The following is a 22,983-nucleotide window of genomic DNA, read 5'->3' as shown; positions in this document are numbered from 1 at the left end:
TGATCAGGGCCAGGGCCTTTCCGGTCCTGGCCCCTACCTGGTGGAATGAGCTCCCAGAAGAGCAGTGGGCCCTGATGGAGCTCTTTGGTTTCCGCTGGGCCTGCAAGACAGAGCTCTTCCACCAGGCATTTGTTTGAGGCTGGGTTGAGGTCCCGGGGTTTTTGAGATCGGGTCTCCCCTCCCTCTGGTTTCCCGGGCCTGGGATTAGACTAGGTCCGGATGTTGGTTCTTTATCCCCTGGTTGCTCTATTACCAGTTTCGTTTGGGACCCATACTGGTGACGGGGACTCGTTGGAGAGAAGTTTGTATTTTTATCTTGTTACCACCATGTAGATTGTTGTATTTGGAGGTTTTTAGTATGATATTTTTAGGATTGGACTATGTTTTAATGTTATGTTTTATTGCAAACCTCCGCAAGCCAGCTAACTGGGAGGGGCAGTATATACATTTAATAAATAAACAAACAAACAAAAAAAGAAGAACCAAGAGTAGTGGGGTACTGCTGCATAGGAGGAATGAGCTCCCACGACAGCTCTGCTCCGGTTCGGCCTCACTTGGAGTCCTGTGTTCAATTTTGGGCACCCCAGTTGAAGAGGGATGTAGACAAACTGGAGCGTGTCCAGAGGAGGACAACAAAGATGGTTAGGGGTTTGGAGACCATGAAGACAGGTTGGGGGAGCTTGGTCTGTTTAGCCTGGAGAGGAGACGACTGAGAGGGGATCTGTTCACCATCTTCAAGTATTTAAAAGGCTGCCATGTAGAGGATGGAGCAGAGTTGTTCTCTCTTGCCCTGGAGAGCTGGACCAGAACCAATGGGTTCCCAGATTTTGTGGTAAATGTAGGTGCCTTGGCTTATATGTGCGTTGCTTATATGCGAGTATATATGGCAGTTCTTTACCCAGAGTAATTCATATGTTGAATTAACTCCCCCAGTGGGAGGCCCAAGCAGCCTGGGCTGAGGAAGGAGGGGGGGCACTAACCAAGGTACTGCAGACACAAACCTACCAAATTCTCACTTGCTCTTCCCCAACAAGGGACATCCGCCGAGTTGTCTCCAACCGGCCATAAGAAAACAAAGGCTGCATTTGAGAACCATGATACGCGGGTCCGTTTGATTAACGATCAGATTTTGCTCGCGGATGATCATCTTCAACTAGTTTTTATCACTGCAATCGTTCGGGGGGGGGGGGGGTGGAGGGAGCAGAGACCCTCCTGCAATTCCAGGCTCGTCTGAAGCAGAAATCTCTCTGCCGTCTGCTACTGGAAAACAGCAATATTGCTATATATAGCCCAGGAGAACAATCTCATTTTACGGTTTCCACCGTTCCCCAAAGATGACATGATTTTAGCGCTGGAAATAAGAAGGATGGTCCAGAGACAAAGTGTGACGTTCTGATATGAGAAAAGGAAACCGTTTTGGCTTCTCGAAGCGTTCATCTTCTATTTATATGAAATATAATAATATTTGGACTTTTCACAGGGCTAGGATTCACAACATGGCACTCCCATGATGAGCCCTCCCCCGTATCCAGTTAAATTTATCACATGCCCCGGTGGCATTGCAATACATCATTTCATCGCCCCAAGCAAAATAACGGCATGGAACGTTGTGAGCATACTGGCACCTTTGCTCACTAAACGTTAATTAGAAGAAAATTCCATGTAAATTTCCTCTGATGATCCATTTAGCCACACAAGGACACGTTTTTCCCAACAATTACACCGGGAAAGTTACCGGGGTTGGTACCGCTTTGGCAATAAAGCCTTATAAAGGACCACGGTGTCTGAATTATTCCGCCAGGAGCAAAGACCATTAGCGACACTTCAAACCCGTTACCAAGGAGCTCAGAAAGTGGAGAAATGAGAATTGACAAATGAATCGAAAGGACTCAAGGCTGCATCCAAAGAGTTTTATTAGATTTAGAATATCCGGGCAATGCACATAATTTGTCATCAAGAGCAAACCGTGAATGTTCTTTCTCTCCGAGGCCTTTTGAAGACCATGGATGGTGCAGTCTTTTAGTGGCACTTAGGAAAACTTCTCTCTCTGAAAGAAAGAGCCATACAATGGCTTTCCTTCCCCCCACCCCCAAAGGACAATTTGGACAAGTCCTAAAGTTTTGTTCCTACTTCATACAACTTTCACAGCAGCCTTTCATCCGAGAGGAAAACTTGATAATGTGTGAGTCTTCAGTGACCATTCGTGTCCACTTTAAGTGCTGAGATAAGTTTCATCTTCTCAGTCCAATGATGCAATGACATAAAATGCTTGGAAAATCCTGTGTCTTTTTCTGTGGATGTCTTCCAGCCATTTTTGGAGGCTTTATTTCCCAAACAGAGGGTTTCAATGTGGGGAAGCATAACTTCGACCTAATTTTCATAGAAACTCAAACAACGCTACTCTCTAGACCACCAAAAAGCCAGTCTGCTCTTTCAAGTAGTCCATTGGGTCGATGAATCGCTGCTATTCATCGCTGGTGATGTTCATTTCCTCCAATACTAGGTGAGGAAAAAAGAGAAAGAAAATAAATCAAACACATGTATTCAGCCTTGATAATTGGCTCTAGTTTTCTCTCCCCCCCCTACAAACACACAAATAAAAAGCAGTCTTTCAGAAAGGTTGCAACTGAATTTACAAATGACACATGGTAACGGAAGAAGTGTAGATGCCCCTGAGCAGCCCCACAAGGGCATCCCATGGGCACAAGGCTTATCTCCCCAAATAATGCAATCTTTGAATCACGTGATCATAAAAACAGAAGACACACCCTGCTGGATCAGATTAGTGGTCCATCTATCAGTGGTCCTCAACCCCTGGTCCATGGACCGGGACCGGTCTGTGGATCAGTCGATACCGGGCCGCAGCTCCTCCTTGTCCTCCTTCCCGGCTGCTGCCTCAGGGGCTGCCCTGGCACTCTGCCGGCGGCTCACCTTTGGTACTCTCCAGTGGCCACCATAGCTGAGGCTCCCCCCTTGGTGTGGCACTGTGTAGATGCTGCTGGCATCGCCCCCCAGTGGGTGGCGGGAAGTCAGGGGCACCGGTGGGAAAGCAAGTGGAGCAGGGGCTCAGGCAGTGACGTCCCTCAGCAAAAGACTCCCCCCCCCCCCGGGCCTCAGTAAAATTATCAAGTGTTGACTGGTCCCCGGTGATAAAAAGGTTGGGGACCATTGAGACTACCAACATGTCATACACGGTGGCCAACCAGTTCTTCTGGAGGTTCAATAACAAAGCATAGAGGTTGAGGCCTTCAAAGACAGATGGGTTCCTTTAGCGGAACAGGCTTCCTCAGGAGGTGGTGGGTTCTCCTTCTTTGGAACTTTTTAACCAGAGGCTAGATAGCCTTCTGACAGAAATGCTGATTCTGTGAACTTAGGCAGACTGTAAGTGGGTGAGCAGAAGGAATTGTGTCTCAGTTTGTCTCTTGTGGCCTTTTCTTGCAGACCTAGGGAAATGCTGATGTCCACTTTTTAGTCAGAATACGAATTTCCTCCAGACCAGAGAGACTAGAGATTCTGGGGTTTTTCGGGGGGGAGGGGCATTATCGGGGCATGGAATTGGGATCACTGTGGGTAGACAGGTGGTTGTGAATTTCCTGCATTCTGCAGGGGGTTGGACTAGATGACCCTTCAGGTGCCTTCCTACTCTATGAATTCTATGATTCCATAAACAGAGCTCTGCTGGATCAGACCAGTGGTCCTTCTAGTCCAACAGTGACCGACCAATTCATCTGATGGCCAACAACAGGGAACAGAGGTTGAGGACTCCCCCCGATATTGCCTTGTGTCTCTGGGATTCAGAGCAATACTGCCTCTGAATGTGGTGGTCCCTTTGGGTCACCATGGCTGGTAGCCACTTGTAGACCTGGCCTCCCTGAATCTAGTCTGCTTTTAAAGCTGCCTGTGCTTGTGACCATCGCTACGTCTGTTCACAGCAAATTCCACATTTTAATGGGTTGCTGTACAAAGAAAAATTAAAATGATGAAAAAAAATTAAAATGAAAATTTTACCTAAATTGAATTTCTTATTTAGAAACCTTTTTTGAAGAAATGCCAATGAAGGTAGCTGATTAATGGCAACAGATCTATATTAATTCATTTGGCTTTTTTTTTTTAAAGCTATAAGAATACAAAATCTATGTGAAACAAACAAACAAACAAAAGAGGTCTAAACTATCCAGATTTTTAGGTATATTATCAAAGTGCAAAGCCAGAATGGATAAATGTATGCCTTCACCCTATAACAGATCCTGTGTTGTTTAGACTAGAACAAGATTTTTTTTGTATTTTCCTTTAGAGAAATGGTTATGGATTGTTAAGAAAATACTGGAGAAAACTTATGGTAACAATAATTCAATCATAAATAACATGTTACGATTACAAAATCAGGTTAAAAAGAAATTATTCCCAGGAAAATCTTTACTGGCATTTATAACATCTGATATAGCAGTGGAGAATATAGGTAATCAATCCTATGATTATATTCAGTCTAAAAGAACAAGATAACGATAAAGCTTGGATAGAAAGAGGTCGATTAATTACATACACAGAGTTAATAATAGAAAAAAAATCAAAAACAAATTACACCTTTGAGATTCTTACAGATTAAAATTTACATAAATACCTTGATTTAAAAAGCAGCTATTGTTTAGACCAGGGGTAGTCAACTTGCGGTCCTCCAGATGTTCATGGACTACAATTCCCATGAGCCCCTGCCAGCAAATGCTGGCAGGGGCTCATGGGAATTGTAGTCCATGAACATCTGGAGGACCGCAGGTTGACTAACCCTGGTTTAGACAAGTGAATGAATGTGAAAACTTGATTATATCACAAAAGCTTTGTACGTATACAATCTACCCAATAATATTACAAACAAAAAACTAAGGATACCAGATTAAGTGGAACAAGAAAATTGGTGATATTTTGGATGGACAGAAATGGTATTTTATTTTCACAGAAAGTTTAAATTTTACAAATAGTTTATCATTTAGAGAAAACTGGTTTAAGATGATAAATATGTGGCCTCTAACTCCCTTATAAAATACAAAAAAAGTTTGAACTGAAAGTAGAAGAAAGAAGGCATTGTTTTTGCAGAGAAGAAAAGGCAGATTTTTGTCATATGTCATGGGATTGTATTAGAGCTAAGACGCATTTGAAGAAAGTGATTAAAAGTTTAGGAAAATAGATCTGTAATAGAAACAAAAAATAGTTTAACTAGACTATCTCCCTGAGTTGAAAGGAGAATTTCTATCTGTGGTCCTTCGTATGTTAACAGCAGCAAGGATGAACTTTGTTAAAAGTTTGGAAGGGAAAGAAACTCCTCAGGGTAATAGGGTTAAATAGGATTAAACTGGCATTATACCAGAACAATAAAAATGTAGAGAGATTTGAGAGTATCTGGGAATCCACTTTGTTAAGAATGGGGAATGTATTAAGTTCATTAGATTTAGATGGTGATGTTTCTAATTAGGGTCGGGATTGGTGTCAAATGTGCTTTTAAATCATTATTTTATTTTTGTAAATTTTGTAATCTCATGGGCTACTTATTTGTTATTTGCATTGGGTGGACTAGGGGTAGTCAGGCTGTGGTCCTCCAGAGGTCCATGGACTACAATTCCCATGAGCCCCTGCCAGCATTTGCTGGCAGGGGCTCATGGGAATTGTAGTCCATGGACTTCTGGAGGACCACAAATTGACTACCCCTGGACTAGATGACCCACGATGTCCCTTTTAACTCTATGATTCCTCACAATCCTGAGGACTAGAAACAAGTCTATTTGATAAGTTAAAAGATCTGAGGATTCTGAATGTAGCACTTTTGTGATATAGTCAAGAAGTCCTCAGATATTCATAGGTTTGGTCAACAGAATGTCAGCCTTGTGGCAGGTACCAAGACAAGGTTAGGTTCCTCCTTTGGCTGTTCTCTCATGGTTCAGTTTTATCAGGCAACCTTTTTTAGCTTGTAAGCCTTAAGGGGCACGAGGAAGGAAAGAAAAGACTAGGTTTAAAACAGCTGGTTATGGAGCAGGGAGCATCCAATCACAAAGCATTGCAATGTCACACAGCCCCCCAAATATTTGAGAAACGCCCCAGGAAAAGACAATCCAGTGTGACTCTAGCTTCTTCCCAACCCCCAAAAATGAACATGCACCAATCTGTCGGAAGGCTATTAATTTCGATTTGTCCTGACATCTAAATATTAACACTGGATTGAAGGGGGGGGGGAATCTAAACGGGTTAAAGAATAAATAAAGGAGGCAAGGCAGTTCTGGCTGCATTCATTTGGGGAGGGTAAAAAAAAATAAATAAATCTGATTTAGCAATTTCCTTTCTCCAAAAGAACCGACAGCGATAATAAAACGAAGGCAGAGGTGTCCGGAGACTGAAATTCAGGTTTTTTTCTATTCTTCATTGTGAGTGAAAGGGAAGGGGAGGGAGAGGAGTCCGCGAGCAATTCTGTCGGGAATTCCTAAATGCCAAGCAGTAAAACGTTCCGATGTTATGAGAGCATTGAAAAAAAGGAAAAATATGAAGCCACAAGATTAGACAGGTAAGGCCATCAAAACCAAACAGAAGAAGAGTTGGTTTTTATACGCTGCTTTTTGCTACCCGAAGGAGTCTCAAAGCGGCTTCCAATCACCTTCTCTACCCTCTCCCCGTAACAGACACCATGTGAGGTAGGTAGGGCTGAGAGAGCTCTGTGAGAACTGCTCTGTGAGAACAGCTGCCAACAGAACTGTGGGTAGCCTAAGGTCGCCCAGCTGGCTGCATGTAGAGGAGCGGGGAATCAAACCTGGCTCTCCAGATCAGAGGCACTGCTCTTAATCACTATTCAGCATTGATCCTATGAATCCTTGCAGCATACGGGTGGTACTAACTAAAGGAACCAGGATGCTTCACTGATCCAGGCTGAAATTTTCCAGAGGATTCTAACAGGAACATGTTATCAGGGCTCAATTTTTGTATCCTCTTGGCTATGAAAACCCTTTTCAGGGATTCACCACATTGCTCTCTGTACCCCAGAGACTTGGACGTGGTCAGCTAGGTGGCGGAAAATTTATCAAAGACATTTTCCAGGCTTTGAGAAAGCGCAGAATTGGTAGAGTGGTGCAGAATATTGTGGGGAGCACAGCTGTGGACACACCCACTCAAGGCCCCTCCCCCTCCTACACCCTCCAGGCCCAACATTAGCTATATTTTGGGGCAGGAGGTCAACGTGACCACATATATGGTCCTATCACCTGATTAAGGCTTTACAAATTTAAAAAAATATATATCAAAAAATCAATTAACTCCCACCTATTCGGGAAAACCCTTCCAGGGCTGTCGAGAAACCCCAGGGTTTCGCAAAAACCCTGCTGTAGCATGACAAAATGGTTCAAGTGACAGGTTAGGATCTAAGAGAGGGATGTACCCTCCCACCCCACCCCACTCCCTGGTTAATTCTCTCCCTTCGGAACCAAGCAGTACTTAACGGGGCTTGATAAGCGCTAATTTTCTTCTCCGAAGCACAAGAATTCCTAATAGGTCTTTAGCAATTCAGAGCGCATCACTTCAAGACAGAGTGCTTGGTTCCAAAGGCTGGTTCTTGACTTTTAAAAATCTTGCTGCGGTCACACAAGTTTTAATCCCCCCCCCGGAAAAAAAAATAAGGCTAGAGGCCGTGTCTGGGTGACCCTACCGACTGGCGTCCAACAGCAAACTGTCACGGATAGACTCTGAGGCCTCTGAAAACCGTCCAGAAGGAGGAAAAGGCTCATCTTGATCCGCCCAGTTAATTAAACTTGATATCCATCAGTAATAATATATATTTACTTTTGCTTTAAAAGGCTTGTAACCCTCGAGAGTGGGGGGTGAGCTGAACGAAACCGAAGCTGGGGCTGTAGGTTACAGCAGGGGACATGATAAGGGGTTTTAATAATGTCAACCATTGTAGAAAGCAGTGCGTTTTGTTGGCTTCTAGGTGTCACGAATTAAAAATGCAATTCTCTCCCACCCTAATTTAAGGGGGGGGGGAGGCTACAACGAAAATATCTCCCGGAACTATGGAATGTATAGTTTGAGATAAATAATTTTCTTTCCGGGGGGGGGGGGGGGACCACACTGAAATTTCTAGACTTGGACATGGTCAACACGGAGGTACATTGACTTCAACCAAAAAATAAACCCCAGCCACCCCTTAGTCCAGGGGTAGTCAAACTGCGGCCCTCCAGATGTCCATGGACTACAATTCCCAGAAGCCCCTGCCAGCATTTGCTGGCAGGGGTTTCTGGGAATTATAGTCCATGGACATCTGGAGGGCCGCAGTTTGACTACCCCTGCCTTAGTCATTTGAAGGCATCGGCATGGGGCAGTTGGCATGTCCATGTACTCTTGCGGGGTGTGAGTTGGGTATTAACCATAACTAGGAATGCCACACTAGGATTATTATTATTATTTTGCTGTCAAATCACAGCTGACGGATGGCGAAAACACATTGTGTTTCTTGCCGCCTTCCTTTCTCTATTGAACCAAAGGGCAAACTCCGATCTCCCTACGTGTTGGAAAGCCTCTGCTCCAGACAGCGTCCAAAGGTTACGTTTCCAAAGCACGGCGACAGAACAAGCTCGCCGTTTTAAAACTGCTGGCAAAAGGAGGAAGGGAGAGGTTATGAATGAGTGAGCCCAATTGGGGGGGGGGGAGAGAGAGAGTGAGAAGCAAAAATGGATGGCCAAGATCAAATCTGTAAACTCTGATTTATTAGCCTGACCTGGAAAACACATTAACAGGCTGTGGGGGAAAGAACGCTGAGAAAAGAGGTCCTATCACAGAGGTCTCCAAAAGAAACCAGTGCTGTGGCCCCCCCAGGGAAGACAAAGAAAAGGTCTTTTGGGTTGGCCATTCCCCTCCTCTCCCCACTCATTTGGGGTCCAATTCATTATCTCAAAGCCCTGGGAATGGCCAGAACATTGGAAATGCATGTTAACAATCAGCCCCCCCTCCCCCCAGTATGCAGACGCAGGGGGTAAAACTGCCCCCGGCTTTTGCCTTCACACCTTGTTGGGGGGTATCATGGCTCAGTGGTAGAGCATCTGCTTGGCATGCAGAAGGTCCCAGGTTCAGTCCCTGGCATCTCCAGTTTAAAGGGCCTGGCAGTAGGTGACATGAAAGATCTCTACATGGAAAGCTGTTGAGTAGACAATTCTGACCAAGGGTCTGATTCAGTGTAAGGCAGCTTCATGTGTGTGATAACCAGGAATATTTGGCTGACCACCTCTGGAAATACCAGGACTCAAGCACATACAATGACACTGATGGGCAGTACATTCAGGACGGACAAAAAGAAATACAACTTCAGACAGAGCGTGATTAAAATGTGGTATTCGCTGCCGGAGGATGCAGGGGAGGGAGAAACATCTCTCTTTGTCAGCTCTCTCCACCTTGTGCATAATTTCATGAATCTCTACCGTATTCCGCCTTAGTCATCACTTGTCTAAACGGAAAAGTCCCTGGCTCTTCAGCCTTTCCCGGAACTTTTCGAGAAGGGAAAGCTTGTTTCGGTAGGAGCAGAGCGACACGACTGCTCCATGATAGATCAGATGGTCCCTCTCCTATTGATCCAGCTGGGCTCTTATGATGCTCATTCTGGAGAACAACCTACACTTAAAGGGAAACTTCCTTCTCCTCTGGTGTCCAAGCAGAAAATGGAGAGAACCTGGTGGGAACCGGGAAGGGTTGTCAGCTCTGGGTTGGGGGTGGAGTCTGTGGAGGGGCGGGGCTTGGGGAGAGGCTTCAATGGGGCATAGCGCCCATAGTGCAGGCCGTTGGACTAGATGACCCATGAGGTCCCTTCAAACTCTGTTATTCTATGATTCCATGAGTCCTTCATCCTCAGCAGGCATTTTGTCCAGGTGAACTGATCTCTGTCATCCAGAGATCTGTTGTAATCCCTGGAGATCTATGGCTTCCACTTGGCTACTCTAAATCCAGGTGATGGGCAGGTTCCTAGAATCCCTTTTTTCTTCTCAGGTATTTGGCTGATTTGGGAAGGGAATGCAAAGCCCTACTGAGATGATCACCAAATTGGTAAATCCAGAAGGCAGCAGGAGGTGATCTCAAAAGGTATGCTCCATTTCTTCCTGCACCCTCGGACAACCTACCTATAGTGAAGATTACTGCTCAGCGTTATACGAATCAGAATGCAGAGATATATAACTTAAAATGGGGGATGGTGTGTGCCCACACCTCTAGGGATAATATTTTAGGGTCATCGTGTTGAAGACAGACAGCACTGAAGATGAGGGGAAAGTGTGGCCCCCAAATTGTGATGATTTCAAAAAGGATGGGGACAAAACGGAAAGGGTTCAGAGGAGAATGACAGGGAGGATCCAGGGCCTGGGGACCAAGCCCTAGGAGGAAGGCTGAGGGATCTGGGAATGTTCAGCCTGGAGAAGAGGAGGTTGACAGGAGACAGGATGGCTCTCTGGAAGTCTTTGAAAGTTTGTCACATGGAAGAGGGCAGGGAAAGATTCCTGTTGGCAGCAGAGGAGAGGAACTGCAGTAATATGTTTAAACTATGTGTAGAGTGGTACTGGCTAGATATCAGGAGAAAAATATCACAGAGTATTCAGCAGTGGAGTGGGCTGCCTAAGGAGGTGAGGAGCTCCCCCTCACTGGCGGTCTTCAAGCAGCGGCTGATCCTTCTCCTGGATGCCTGAGGCTGATCCTGCACTGAGCAGGGGTGGGACTAGATGGCCTGGATGGCCCCTTCCCACTCTAGGATTCTAGGAGTCTAGTTCAGCAGTAGAAGGGGCTGCCTACGGAGGTGGGGAGCTCCCCCTCACTGGCGGTCTTCAAGCAGCGGCTGGACAGATCCTTCTCCTGAATGCTTCAGGCTGATCCTGCATTGAGCACGGGGTGGGACTAGATGGCTCCCTTGGACTGGAAACAAGACACAGGTTAAGATGGACCTTTGCTCTTCAGGACTGCTCTGAAGTTCTTACCTGAGCGAATTTGTGGATCTGCTCCACCACCGCGGCAAAGAGGGCATGGACACTTTCATCTATTAAGCTCTGCATGTAATGCACAGCCTCTTCATCGGAGAGGTCCAGGCGGAACTTGTCTTGTACCTGGAAGGAAAAGAAGGCAGTGACCTCTTCAGGTGGTTGATCAAGATGGGTCACCATGTTCATCTGGCTGCTGCAGCAGAAAAGGGTCCAGGAGCACCTGAAAGTCTCACCAGGTTTGAGGCAGGGTTTGAGTTTTCGTCTCTGAAGGCATGAGCTGTAACTCATGAAAGCTCACACCTGGACCAATTTTGTTACTCTTTATGAAGGAACACATCTCTCTCTTTCAGATACATGTACACAACAGAGATTCTGCGAGTTTCATCAGTCATTCTTACCATCTCCAGAGATTTAGGTTGGAGAGCCAGTGTGGTATAGTGGTTAGAGTCCTAGACTAGAATTGGGTGACCTGCATTCAAATCCCCTCTGCCACAAGGAGCTTACTGGTTGACCTTGAGCCCCTTCCCAAATTCTCAGCCTAGCCTACCCCACAAAGCTGCTGGGAGGACAAAATGAAGAAGGGGGAAGGTGTTGTAAGCCATGTTGGGTCCCCATTGGGAAGAAGAGTGGTGGAGAAATGAATAATAAACAAAGGTGTGTTAAAAAATGCGACCTGTTCAGTTTGTGCTGAACCTCCACGAACATCTGATTTAACAGGTTCACGTTGGGTTTTTTGCGCATGCACAGAGAAGCTGCCCAATTTAACTCAATTTACAGTCACTTGTCTTACTAGAGACTGCTTAGATGAGGCTTTCTCTACCAGGGTCTCATGAAACCCTGAGGTTCCTTGATGGACATGGAAAGCTTTCCTGATTAGGCGGCCATTAATATATTTTTAAAAATTTGTTAAGCATTTATCAGATGATATGATCATATATGGTCATGCCAACCCACCCACCTCCTTCCAAAATGGCCAGTGATGGGCCTGGAGGGGGTGGGAAGGGGAGGGGCTTCGGGTGGGCATGTCCACAGCTCTGCTTCCCCACCACATTCTGGTGATCATACCACTTCTGGGGTTTCTCAAAGCCAGACGCATGTTTCAAGGGTTTCTCAGCAGTCAGAAACTTGAAAAACGATGCCTTAGACCAGGGGTAGTCAAACTGCGGCTCTCCAGATGTCCATGGACTACAATTCCCAGGAGCCCCTGCCAGCGAATGCTGGCAGGGGCTCCTGGGAATTGTAGTCCATGGACATCTGGAGGGCCACAGTTTGACTACCCCTGCCTTAGACAAACACTAAAGAGTAGTTCTATAAGAAGACAACACTTGTTTGCGATTGATCTGTACGACTGGTGAGTGCTTTGCCTATTTACACAATTAAGTGTTGAGTGAAGGAGTTGTAGAATTCATCGGGTGTATGGATTCAAAAGCCCCACTTCTTCCATCAGGGAAGGCTTTGCCTCTTTTACAGGAAGAGGGGAAATGTTAATTGAGCGCTATTCAAGTTGTCGGCAGAGAGACTGGGCACCAGAAGAGAAACAACTACGTGCCGAAAGACAGAGAAACCTACAGAGAAACTGTTGCCGCAGTCATTCTTCTGTTGTTCAACTACTGTTCTGGAGGCAAGCAGAGAGGAAATGTGCTCCAACAAGCAGGAAGATCCCCCTGGTGAGCCAGGCAGGACACTGGAGGAGGTAATTTGATCATTTTTAATCAATGCTATATTGATTTTTTCTGTTTTATACTGTCAACCACCCCGAGCCTGTCTGGGGGAGAGGCTGCCTAGAAACTTAATTCTAAATAAATAAAATAAAAACATTTGAAATAACATAATAACCAGGAAATTCCTATTCTAAATATGCTAAATACACACTTCCCCCAATGACCCCGTCCAGGACAATATATCCTGCTCAGTCATGCACACAGAAGATCTTGCATAGTCCAACAATAGAATCATAGAACCACAGAATCAAAGAGTTGGAAGGGGCCCTACAGGCCATCTAGTCCAACCCCCTGCTCAACGCAGGATCAGCCCTAAGCATCCTAAAGCATCCAAGAAAAGTGTGTCTCCAACCTTTGCTTGAAGACTGCCAGTGAGGGGGAGCTCACCACCTCCTTAGGCAGCCTATTCCACTGCTGAACTAGACTCATAGACTCATAGAATCATAGAATCATAGAGTTGGAAGGGGCCCTACAGGCCATCTAGTCCAACCCCCTGCTCAACGCAGGATCAGCCCTAAGCATCCTAAAGCATCCAAGAAAAGTGTGTCTCCAACCTTTGCTTGAAGACTGCCAGTGAGGGGGAGCTCACCACCTCCTTAGGCAGCCTATTCCACTGCTGAACTAGACTCATAGACTCATAGACTCATAGAATCATAGAGTTGGAAGGGGCCATACAGGCCATCTAGTCCAACCCCCTGCTCAACGCAGGATCAGCCCTAAGCATCCTAAAGCATCCAAGAAAAGTGTGTCTCCAACCTTTGCTTGAAGACCAGCAGTGAGGGGGAGCTCACCACCTCCTTAGGCAGCCTATTCCACTGCTGAACTACTCTGACTGTGAAAAACTTTTTCCTGATATCTAGCCTATATCGTTGTACTTGAAGTTTAAACCCATTACTGTGTGTCCTCTCCTCCGCAGCCAGCAGAAACAGCATCCTGCCCTCCTCCAAGTGACAACCTTTCAAATACTTAAAGAGGGCTATCATGTCCCCTCTCAACCTCCTTTTCTCCAGGCTGAACCTTCCCATGTCCCTCAACCTATCTTCATAGGGCTTGGTCCCTTGGCCCCAGATCATCTTCGTCGCTCTCCTCTCCAATAGGAAACTGCCCAAGAGCTACAAATCTGCACAAACCTGACCAAGGACAAGGAAGACAGATTCGCTACACAGCAAGATCATGCCCATCCCCACCTCCCTTTCAAGGAATAACAGGGGTAGATTTGAGACCACAAAAAGGCCATCTAATCCAATCCCCACCTGAGTGGTTAAGGACATCCATTTGCCGGCCCCCTACGGCTTAACCTACACAATCCAGGCCCGAGTGAGTCAAAAGCAGCAAACGGATGAGCCAAAGAGGAAGAGCTTAGCAGGAGAAAGGGCAGTCAAAGACAGTGCCGGACTCTCCGCTAGATGAAAGGTCTTCTGGTGTCGCAAGAACTGCGGGGAGTGGAAGCATAAATGCAGGTTACGCAGCCCAGATCACGTTACTGTGTAGAAAGCCGATTCCTCAGAAGAGGGACAGATACCCTCACCTTGGTTGGTTGGTTTGCAATTTTGTTGGTTGCCATTTAGTGCTAGAAAAAGGGGGCCGATGAGGGCTGTTGAAGAGATTAAGAAGCTGGAACACCTTTCTTAGAAGGAGCTTGGTCTGTTTAGCTTGGAGAAGAGACAACTGAGAGGGGATCTGATAGCCATCTTCAAGTATTTAAAAGGGTGCCTTATGGAGGATGGAGCAGAGTTGTTCTCTCTTGCCCCAAAGGGAAGGACCAGAACCAATGGGATGAAATCAATGCAAAAGAAATTCCGTCTCAACATCCGGAAGATGTTCCTGACAGAGTGGTTCCTCGGTGGAACAGGCTTCCTTGAGAGGTGGTGGGTTCTCCATCTTTGGAGATTTTTAAACAGAGGCTGGAGAGCCATCTGATGGAGAGACTGATTCTGTGAAGGCTCAAGGGGGTGGCAGGTGACAGTGGATGAGTGATAGGGTTGTGAGTGTCCTGCATAGTGCAGGGGGTTGGACTAGATGACCCAGGAGGTCCTTTCCAACTCTATGATTCCATGATTCTAAAGGCTAAAAAGTCTGGGACTTTATGGTTTAGGAAGGTGCCATCAAGACATCTACCAGCAGGGTCAGAACTTCAGAAGCGTTCCCACCATCCAAGGACCTTGGCTTCTGAGATCTGGGTGGGAGTGAGACCACCACTCTACAGAGGAAGGTAGTGACAAGCCAACTCTGCTTTTTAATTGCTTTGAAAGCACATTTCTGGGGCTGCCATAAACCAGCTGCTACTAGACCCCCTAGACCCCCCTCAAGCAGCCTGGGTGAGGAAGGAGACGGCTTCCACAGCTTCACAACACGTGAGTCAGGCCTTGGATCGGGATCGCCTCTGTCCTCAAAAGACATATTGATGGGAGTAAGACATGTCCTCCATTTTTCCCAACCCCTAAATGGTTATTTCTCCCCTGTCTCCTTTCTAAGGACTTAGAAAACACAATAACAGCACAGCCAGATAGGAATCGAAGATCCTGAGTTGTATTCCATCAGTGTCAGACCAAACCGCGAACTCTTTGAGCAGCTAGGGAGGATCACAGATTAAGGAGCTTCTAAAGATTTCTTGCAGTTAGTTGTTTATTTATTTATTTTTTAAAGAAAAACCTCTCAGCACAGAATGGACCTTTTGCCGAATATCTGATATTTTCCTCTTGTCCGTCTTAGAAGTAACCAAATGCCAAACGAATTGTTGATACTGCAGCTCTTCTTGCCTTGCCATCCAAAGCTTTTAGGATGAAAATCAAAATGATTGGAGTTAGGCAGGGAAACAGGTGAGAGGGCAGCTCCACTGTGTCGGGAGATTCAGATATGCCTCGAAGCCGATTCCGCACCCAGCACCATCCAACCTAGTTAAATCTGCAGCACATTCTAACTGGTTGTCTCACGCTGTCTACACGCTCTTCCTTTGTTGTATTTTCTTTAAAGAAAACCCTGTAACCCACCTTACTTTGGTTACATTCTAAGAAGAGCTGGGATTTTTTTTGTACCCCAATTTTTACTACTCAAATGGGTCTCAAAATGGCTCACACCTGCCTACCCTTCCTCCACCCACAACAGACACACTGCCAGGTAGGTGGGGCTGAGAGAGCTCTGAGAGAACTGCGCCTGGCCCGAGGCCACACAGCTGGCTGCCTGTGGAAGAATGGTTGAGGCTAGCCGATGAACAACAACACAGCCCTCTGTCCCCCACCCTCCACCCCGTTTCCTCCTTATTTCAATGTCAGGTGGGCCAGTGTGGTGACGAATTGCGGGTGCGATAGTGACCGACTGCAGTTTTTTTAAAATTCTGTCATTGTATTGTGATTAGTTTCATAGAGTCGGAAGGGACCTCTTGGGTCATCTAGTCCAACCCCCTGCACTATGCAGTACACTCACAATGCTATCGCTCATCCTCTGTAACCTGACACCCCCTTGAACCGTCACAGAATCAGCCTCTCCGTCAGATACCTATCCAGCCTCTGTCTAACAATCTCCAAAGATGGAGAAACCACCACCTCACGAGGAAGCCTGCTCCACTGAGAAACCGCTCTGACTCTCAGGAACTTCTTCTGGATGTGTAGATGGAATTTCTTTTGCATTAATTTCATCCCATTGCTTCCTGTCCGTCCCTCCAGAGCAAGAGAGAACAACTCTGCTCCATCCTCCATATGGCACCCTTTTAAATACTTGGTTATCAGATGCCCTCTCAGTCGTATCATAGAATCATAGAATCAAAGAGTTGGAAGGGGCCATACAGGACATCCAGTCCAACCCCCTGCTCAACGCAGGATCAGCCCAAAGCATCCAAGAAAAGTGTGTATCCAACCTTTGCTTGAAGACTGCCAGTGAGGGGGAGCTCACCACCTCCTTAGGCAGCCTATTCCACTGCTGAACTACTCTGACTGTGAAAAATGTTTTCCTGATATCTAGCCTATATCGTTGTACTTGAAGTTTAAACCCATTACTGCGTGTCCTCTCCTCTGCAGCCAACAGAAACAGCATCCTGCCCTCCTCCAAGTGACAACCTTTCAAATACTTAAAGAGGGCTATCATATCCCCTCTCAACCTCCTTTTCTCCAGTATCCTCTCCAGGCTAAACAGACCAAGCTCCCCAAATCTTTCCTCCTACACCTTGGTCTCCAAAACCCTCCCCATCTTTCTTGCCCTCCTCTGGACACGCTCCAGTTTGTCAACATCCCTCTTCTTGATGACACTCAACACCTATTCTGTATGTATACATTCATGTAAGGCACTAGATATGAGGAACTCTATGCCGATGAAGTTACCAGCACAGCAAAAGCTAAAAATGCATTTCCTAGGGTCGTTTGGCCAACCCAAGATATACGTCTTCCTATTTGGAAACTAAACTTGCCCACGAGGCAATAACCTCTCCCGGAGGAGTAATGGATAACAAATCTAGGACGAACGTTCGGGACCAGCCTATCCGAGGGGAGGTAGCACTGCTGGCGTCAGCTCCTCGGGGACGGGCAATATCAATATTTAATGACCGTGGATCCAGAGTTCAGCGTTACAGAGGGGAGAGCGTTCACGCCAAGTTGGTGGCTTGCATGACGAGCCACCTTCGCTGTCCTCCGCCCTCCCTAATATTTCCTTGGAACGGCTTTATTGCAAGTCGATCACTCTGAGAGTTACCTGTTGCTACAGCAATCGGCCCCCAGCAAGGTTAATAGGCACTGCCGATTCTCACCGCTGACGAACAATCAGTTTAACAGGAACCTCCTTGTTATACTTGTTGCAAAGGCAAAAGAAACGGGAGGGGGGAGCCCCCCGCTATTGGTGGCCCAGGAAGAAACAAAAGGTTGTCTCCAAATTTGGAAAAGCTGTATCTGATTTTTTTTTTTTTTGGAGGGGGGGTGAAAAAAAATCCAAAATCTTCTCCCAGAGCGGCATCTGCCCAATTGAACACCCCGTAAAGTGAATTTTGATTTGCCATTTGTAAAGAGAGGCTGTTATGTTGGGAATACATTGTCCGTCAGTAGTTTGTAAGCATCGAATCATAGAGTTGGAAGGGGCCATACAGGCCATCCAGTCCCACCCCCTGCTCAATACAGGATCAGCCTCAAGCTTCCAGGATAACGATCTGTCATAGAATCATAGAGTTGGAAGGGGCCATACAGGCCATCTAGTCCAACCCCCTGCTCAACGCAGGATCAGCCCTAAGCATCCTAAAGCATCCAAGAAAAGTGTGTCTCCAACCTTTGCTTGAAGACTGCCAGTGAGGGGGAGCTCACCACCTCCTTAGGCAGCCTATTCCACTGCTGAAATACTCTGACTGTGAATTTTTTTCTCCTGATACCTAGCCTATATCGTTGTACTTGTAATGGGTTTAGTTTAAACCCATTACTGCATGTCCTTTTCTCTGCAGCCAACAGGAACAGCATCCTGCCCTCCTCCAAGTGACAACCTTTCAAATACTTAAAGAGGGCTATCATGTCCCCTCTCAACCTCCTTTTCTCCAGGCTGAACATTCCCAAGTCCCTCAACCTATTTTCATAGGGCTTGGTCCCTTGGCCCCAGATCATCTTCGTCGCTCTCCTCTGTACCCTTTCGATTTTATCTACGTCCTTCTTGAAGTGAGGCCTCCAGAACTGCACACAGGACTCCAGGTGTGGTCTGACCAGTGCTGTATACAATGGGACTATGACATCTTGTGATTTTGAATATCAGGAATAGCTGGCATTCCCTGAATAGAGATATTTCTAGGTTTCCAACTAAAGTGTGTCACCTCCTGTGGCCATACAGGTGTGGGCAAGAGACCTCAAATGGCCTGAAAAATGCTCAAAACCACCATCTTGTTGAGAACAAGACTCAAAAAGATCCATAAAGTTGGACAGGAAGTGAGCTTAAAGGACAGTCTGTCCACTTCTGAGTGTCCCATTTTAAGAATAATGCAGACAAACCGACATGGATACAGAGGAGGGCATTGAAGATGGAAGACAAATCCTACAAGGAAAACATGAAGAAACTATGCCTGTGCCAATTTGGAGAAGGGAAAGTCAAGAGGAGTGGTATCTGGTGACTGTTTACACAAAGCTGCTGTATACTGCATCAGACCATGGGCTCATTAAGGTCAGTACTGTTTGATCTCAACAGATCTTGGAAACTAAACAGGGTCAGCCCTGGTCCTTATTTGCATAGGAGACCACCAAGGATGCCCAGGGCTGCAACGCAGTCAGGCAATGGTAAACCACCTCTCTTGTCTTGAAAACCCTATGGAGTCACCATAAGTCAGCTGAGACTTGACAGCACTTTCCACCAGCAGCCTACCAGTTGGAACTCGTCTGACTTGGGTCAGTCCAAGCTAGCCCAAACTCAACAGATCTCAGAAGCTAATCAGGGTTGGTCCTGGTTAGTACTTGGATGGAAGACTACCAAGAAAGTCCAGCATTGCTGCACCAATTCAAGCATTAGCGAGCCACCTCTGTTTGTCTGGGCCCATAACCTGGATGGCCCATGCTAGCCCAATCTTGCCAGACCTCAGAAGCTAAGTGGGATTCGGGCTGGTTAGTACTTGGATAGGGGGCCATGCACAATCACAATGCAAACAATGGCAAATCAACTCTTGCCTAGAAAACCACGGCTTGCCTCTGCATCGTGACTGTGGACTTCCTCAGTGGTCTCCCATCCAAGTACTAACCAGGGTCAACCTTGCCTAGCTTCGAAGATCTGCTGAGAGTGGGTGAGCTTGGGCAATCCAAGCAAGGACTGGTAGACTGGTGGTGAAAAGTGTTGTCAACTCTGAGCCGATTTATGGCGGCTCCATGGGGTTTTCAATGCCAGAGGTGGTTTGCCATTGCCTACCTCTGCATAGAAATCCTGGACATTGTTGGTGGTATCCCATCCAAATATTAACCAGGCCCAACCCTGCATAGCTTCTGAGATGTGTTGAGATTGGGCTAGCTTGGACTGACCAAATCAGACCAGTTCCAACTCTAAGGAACTACAAAGAAACATACACAGAGGTCCCTCTGTCACCCATATCTTGTGCCCCAGGACTTAAGTTGGATTCTATCTTAGAGGGGATTGGCTGTCAAAAGGCATGGCTCTTTGATTCAGCCATTTGCAATCTGACATTCTTGCTCAATCTCCTTTCTCCACTGACAGGAGGAGCCCAGCTCAGAGGTATTAGGACCCTGATAGGAATTAAACGACAGTCAATCCTTTCTTTCCTTAAAAAATAAGCTCAAGCTTTCATAATCAGCTTAAAAAAAAAAGACAAATTGAACATCCATTCAGCGATTCTGACCACGCACGATTCCATAGATCCGAAGTATCATTATATCCTACAGGGGAAAAAAAAAACGGTTCAGTTCCTCTGGGGCTACTCAATTTGGCTGTCACCTTCGGTCTACAAGAAGGATGCTATCGACTGGCTTTTTGCTTTTTTAAAAAGACAACATACAGAGCCGAAAGAACAAATACATAAATAAAGTTATCGGTAAGCCCCTGGATTCCCGTTTTTTTTAAAAAAGCAATACACCAGCGCCCCCTACTGTGAGATCAAGGCCAGCTAGAGCCGAGCTCTGCATATCAGCACCCTGGTCGAGTTTGTTTTGTCTGGCGGTGAATGATTGGCCCTGGATGCTTTCTCATTTAAAGGTCACACTCGCTATGGAAGGAAAACATTGAACTATGAGGCAATTCGGCTTGGAGAGAGTCCTTCCCTCCGTGCACAACGGGCGGCGGGCCAGGATGCCTGTGCGCCAGGGTTATCTGGACAAGAACCTTCTATATGCTTCACCCACTTTCTTCTGATGCCTGGCTTCAAACAGATGTGAAAAACTGGAGTTTGTGGAAGCAGAGGACTCAAGCAGAGGACCCCCACATGCAACCAGCTGGGTGACCTTGGGCTCGCCACGGCACTGATAAAACTGTTCTGACCGAGCAGGAATCTCAGGGCTCTCTCAGCCTCACCCACCTCACAGGGTGTCTGTTGTGGGGAGAGGAAGGGAAGGAGATTGTAAGCTGCTTTGAGCCTCCTTCGGGTAGGGAAAAGCGGCATATAAGAACCAACTTCTTCTTCTTCTTCTCCTTCTTCTCCTTCTTCTCCTCTCCTTCTCTCCTTCTCCTTCTTCTTCTTGACACAAAGTGGGGCGGGTTTAGTGCCAGCAGCGAGCTCACTTCCTTCTTCCGATGCCTGGTTTCAAACAGACTTCCAAAATGACAGCTGTCGTGTATATAGACAGTACACGTTATTTCTCCTTTGTTCGATCACTTTGGATAATCGGGACCTTTGAGGGGACTGTGGAGGGAGGTGTATGCCAGGTGTCAAAGCTCAGAAAGAGGCTCATCTGACACATGGCTGCCCCTCCCAGCTACAGCAGCATCTTCCAACATCATTGGACTGCTTATATGGTTGCTAGACAAACCTCAACAGGGCCAAGATTTTGAAATTCACGGTTAAATCCTGGTTTTTCTTTTCCTTGTTTGGATTGTTGTGCAAGCCTGGAGTTTGCACAAACATCCTCCCAATCTGAACCTGGACCCAGTGTGTGGCTTTTTTGGACCCGCACACTGAGTTTCGTAGAACCATAGAGTTCAAAGGGATCTCCAGAGTCATCTAGTCCAACCCCTTGCAGAATGCACGTTCAGCACAATATCACATTCAGCAATGGCTCCATGACATGCGACGGGGGTCACACACACAAACTACAGACACATCCCTCATTTAATCCTGGACTTCCGGTAGTGGAATGCTTCATGTATATCTGCACGCCTGGGTTCTCCTCTTCTGCAAGAAGAATCCCCTACCTACCTCACCTGTTGCTGGTCACGTCTTGCTGCTGCGCTAAGAGTCTAAGGTCCCCAGGTAGATTCTTATCCGTCAAGAGCTGAAAGCGGACCCAGGATGAGGCTATGTCAGCCTTTTTCAACTTTTTTACTGTTCAGAAACTCCCAAAACATTCTTCAAGTTTTGAGAAACCCCGGAAATAGAATGATTGTGTAGCATATGGTTGGGAAGCATAGCTGTGGCCATGCCCACCTAGGGCCTCTACCCTTCCCACCCCCTCCAGGTCCATCATTGGGCATTTGGGGGGAGCAGGTTGACATGGCCATAAAGAAGAAGAAGAGTTGGTTCTTATATGCCGCTTTTCTCTACCCAAAGGAGGCTCAAAGTGACTTACATTCGCCTTCCCTTCCTCTCCCCACAACAGACACGCTGTGAGGGAGGTGAGGCTGAGAGAGCCCTGAGATTACTGAAGAAGAAGAAGAGTTGGTTCTTATATGCCACTTTTCTCTACCCGAAGGAGTCTCGAAGTCTCTTATATTCGCCTTCCCTTCCTCTCCCCACCACAGACACCCTGTGAGGCGGGTGAGGCTGAGAGAGCTCATATTCCTTTTCGATCAGAACAGCCTTATTAGTGCCGTGGTAAGCCCAAGGTCACCCAGCTGGCTGCATGTGGGGGAGTGGGGAATCAAATCCGGCTTGTTAGATTACAAGTCTGCACTCCTAACCACTACAGCAGATGGGGTAAGTTATGGCTTCGCTCTGATCTCTCTGTAGGCTCTGTGTTAACTTGATAGAGGGATGTTGTCTCAGAAGTAAAAAAAAGTGGAGAATGTCTGCTCTAAGAGAACTGCTCTGTGATAACAGCCCTAAGAGAACTGTGACTAGCCCAAGGTCACCTGGCTGGCTGCATGTGGAGGAGGAGCGTGAAACCAAACCGCATTCTCCAGATGAGAGTCCGCTGCTCTTAACCACGACACCTCAATGGTTCTCCAGCCAATCAGAAGCCTTTCTGGTCACCCTTTTTCTAAAAACACTTGACTGGTCCTAGAAAAGGAAAGGACACGCAGTAATGGGTTTAAACTACAAGTATAACGATATAGGCTAGATATCAGGAAAGAAATTTTCACAGTCAGAGTAGTTCAGCAGTGGAATAGGCTGCCTAAGGAGGTGGTGAGCTCCCCCTCACTGGCAGTCTTCAAGCAAAGGCTGGATACACACTTTTCTTGGATGCTTTAGGATGCTTTGGGCTGATCCTGCGTTGAGCAGGGGGTTGGACTAGATGGCCTGTCTGGCCCCCTCCAACTCTATGATTCTATGATTCTAAGGTGCTGACAGCCATCATGGCACCCACAGGTACCATGTTGGTTATTCCTAGGAACCATGATTGCAAAATTTGGAGAAGAAACAGGAGGAACTGACATATCTCAAGTCCTTCACTCACGTTCAGGACCAAGAGCTCCATCTCCAGGCACAGCTGGGCACGCTGAAAATTCCCAGTCCC

At 46.7% G+C, this 22,983-nt stretch overlaps 1 protein-coding gene across 1 annotated transcript in view; it reads right to left on the bottom strand.

Annotated features, from left to right (window-relative positions):
- Positions 1-1,896: 1,896 nt before the first annotated feature.
- PIK3C3 (phosphatidylinositol 3-kinase catalytic subunit type 3) overlaps positions 1,897-22,983 on the bottom strand; it is a 38,339-nt gene continuing 17,252 nt past the window's right edge. Inside the window, exons 3-4 of the mRNA XM_077346698.1 lie at positions 10,980-11,105; positions 1,897-2,499 (exon numbers count right to left, since the gene is read on the bottom strand). Of these exons, the coding sequence (XP_077202813.1) occupies positions 2,485-2,499; positions 10,980-11,105 (141 nt within the window). The 3' untranslated portion in view covers positions 1,897-2,484. The remainder of the gene's footprint in view (positions 2,500-10,979; positions 11,106-22,983) is intronic.

This window comes from Paroedura picta, chromosome 7 (assembly GCF_049243985.1).
Source record: "Paroedura picta isolate Pp20150507F chromosome 7, Ppicta_v3.0, whole genome shotgun sequence".
NCBI lineage: Eukaryota > Metazoa > Chordata > Lepidosauria > Squamata > Gekkonidae > Paroedura > Paroedura picta.
Note: the sequence above shows the minus strand (reverse complement) of the source record. Positions and strands in the feature narration are given on the sequence as shown.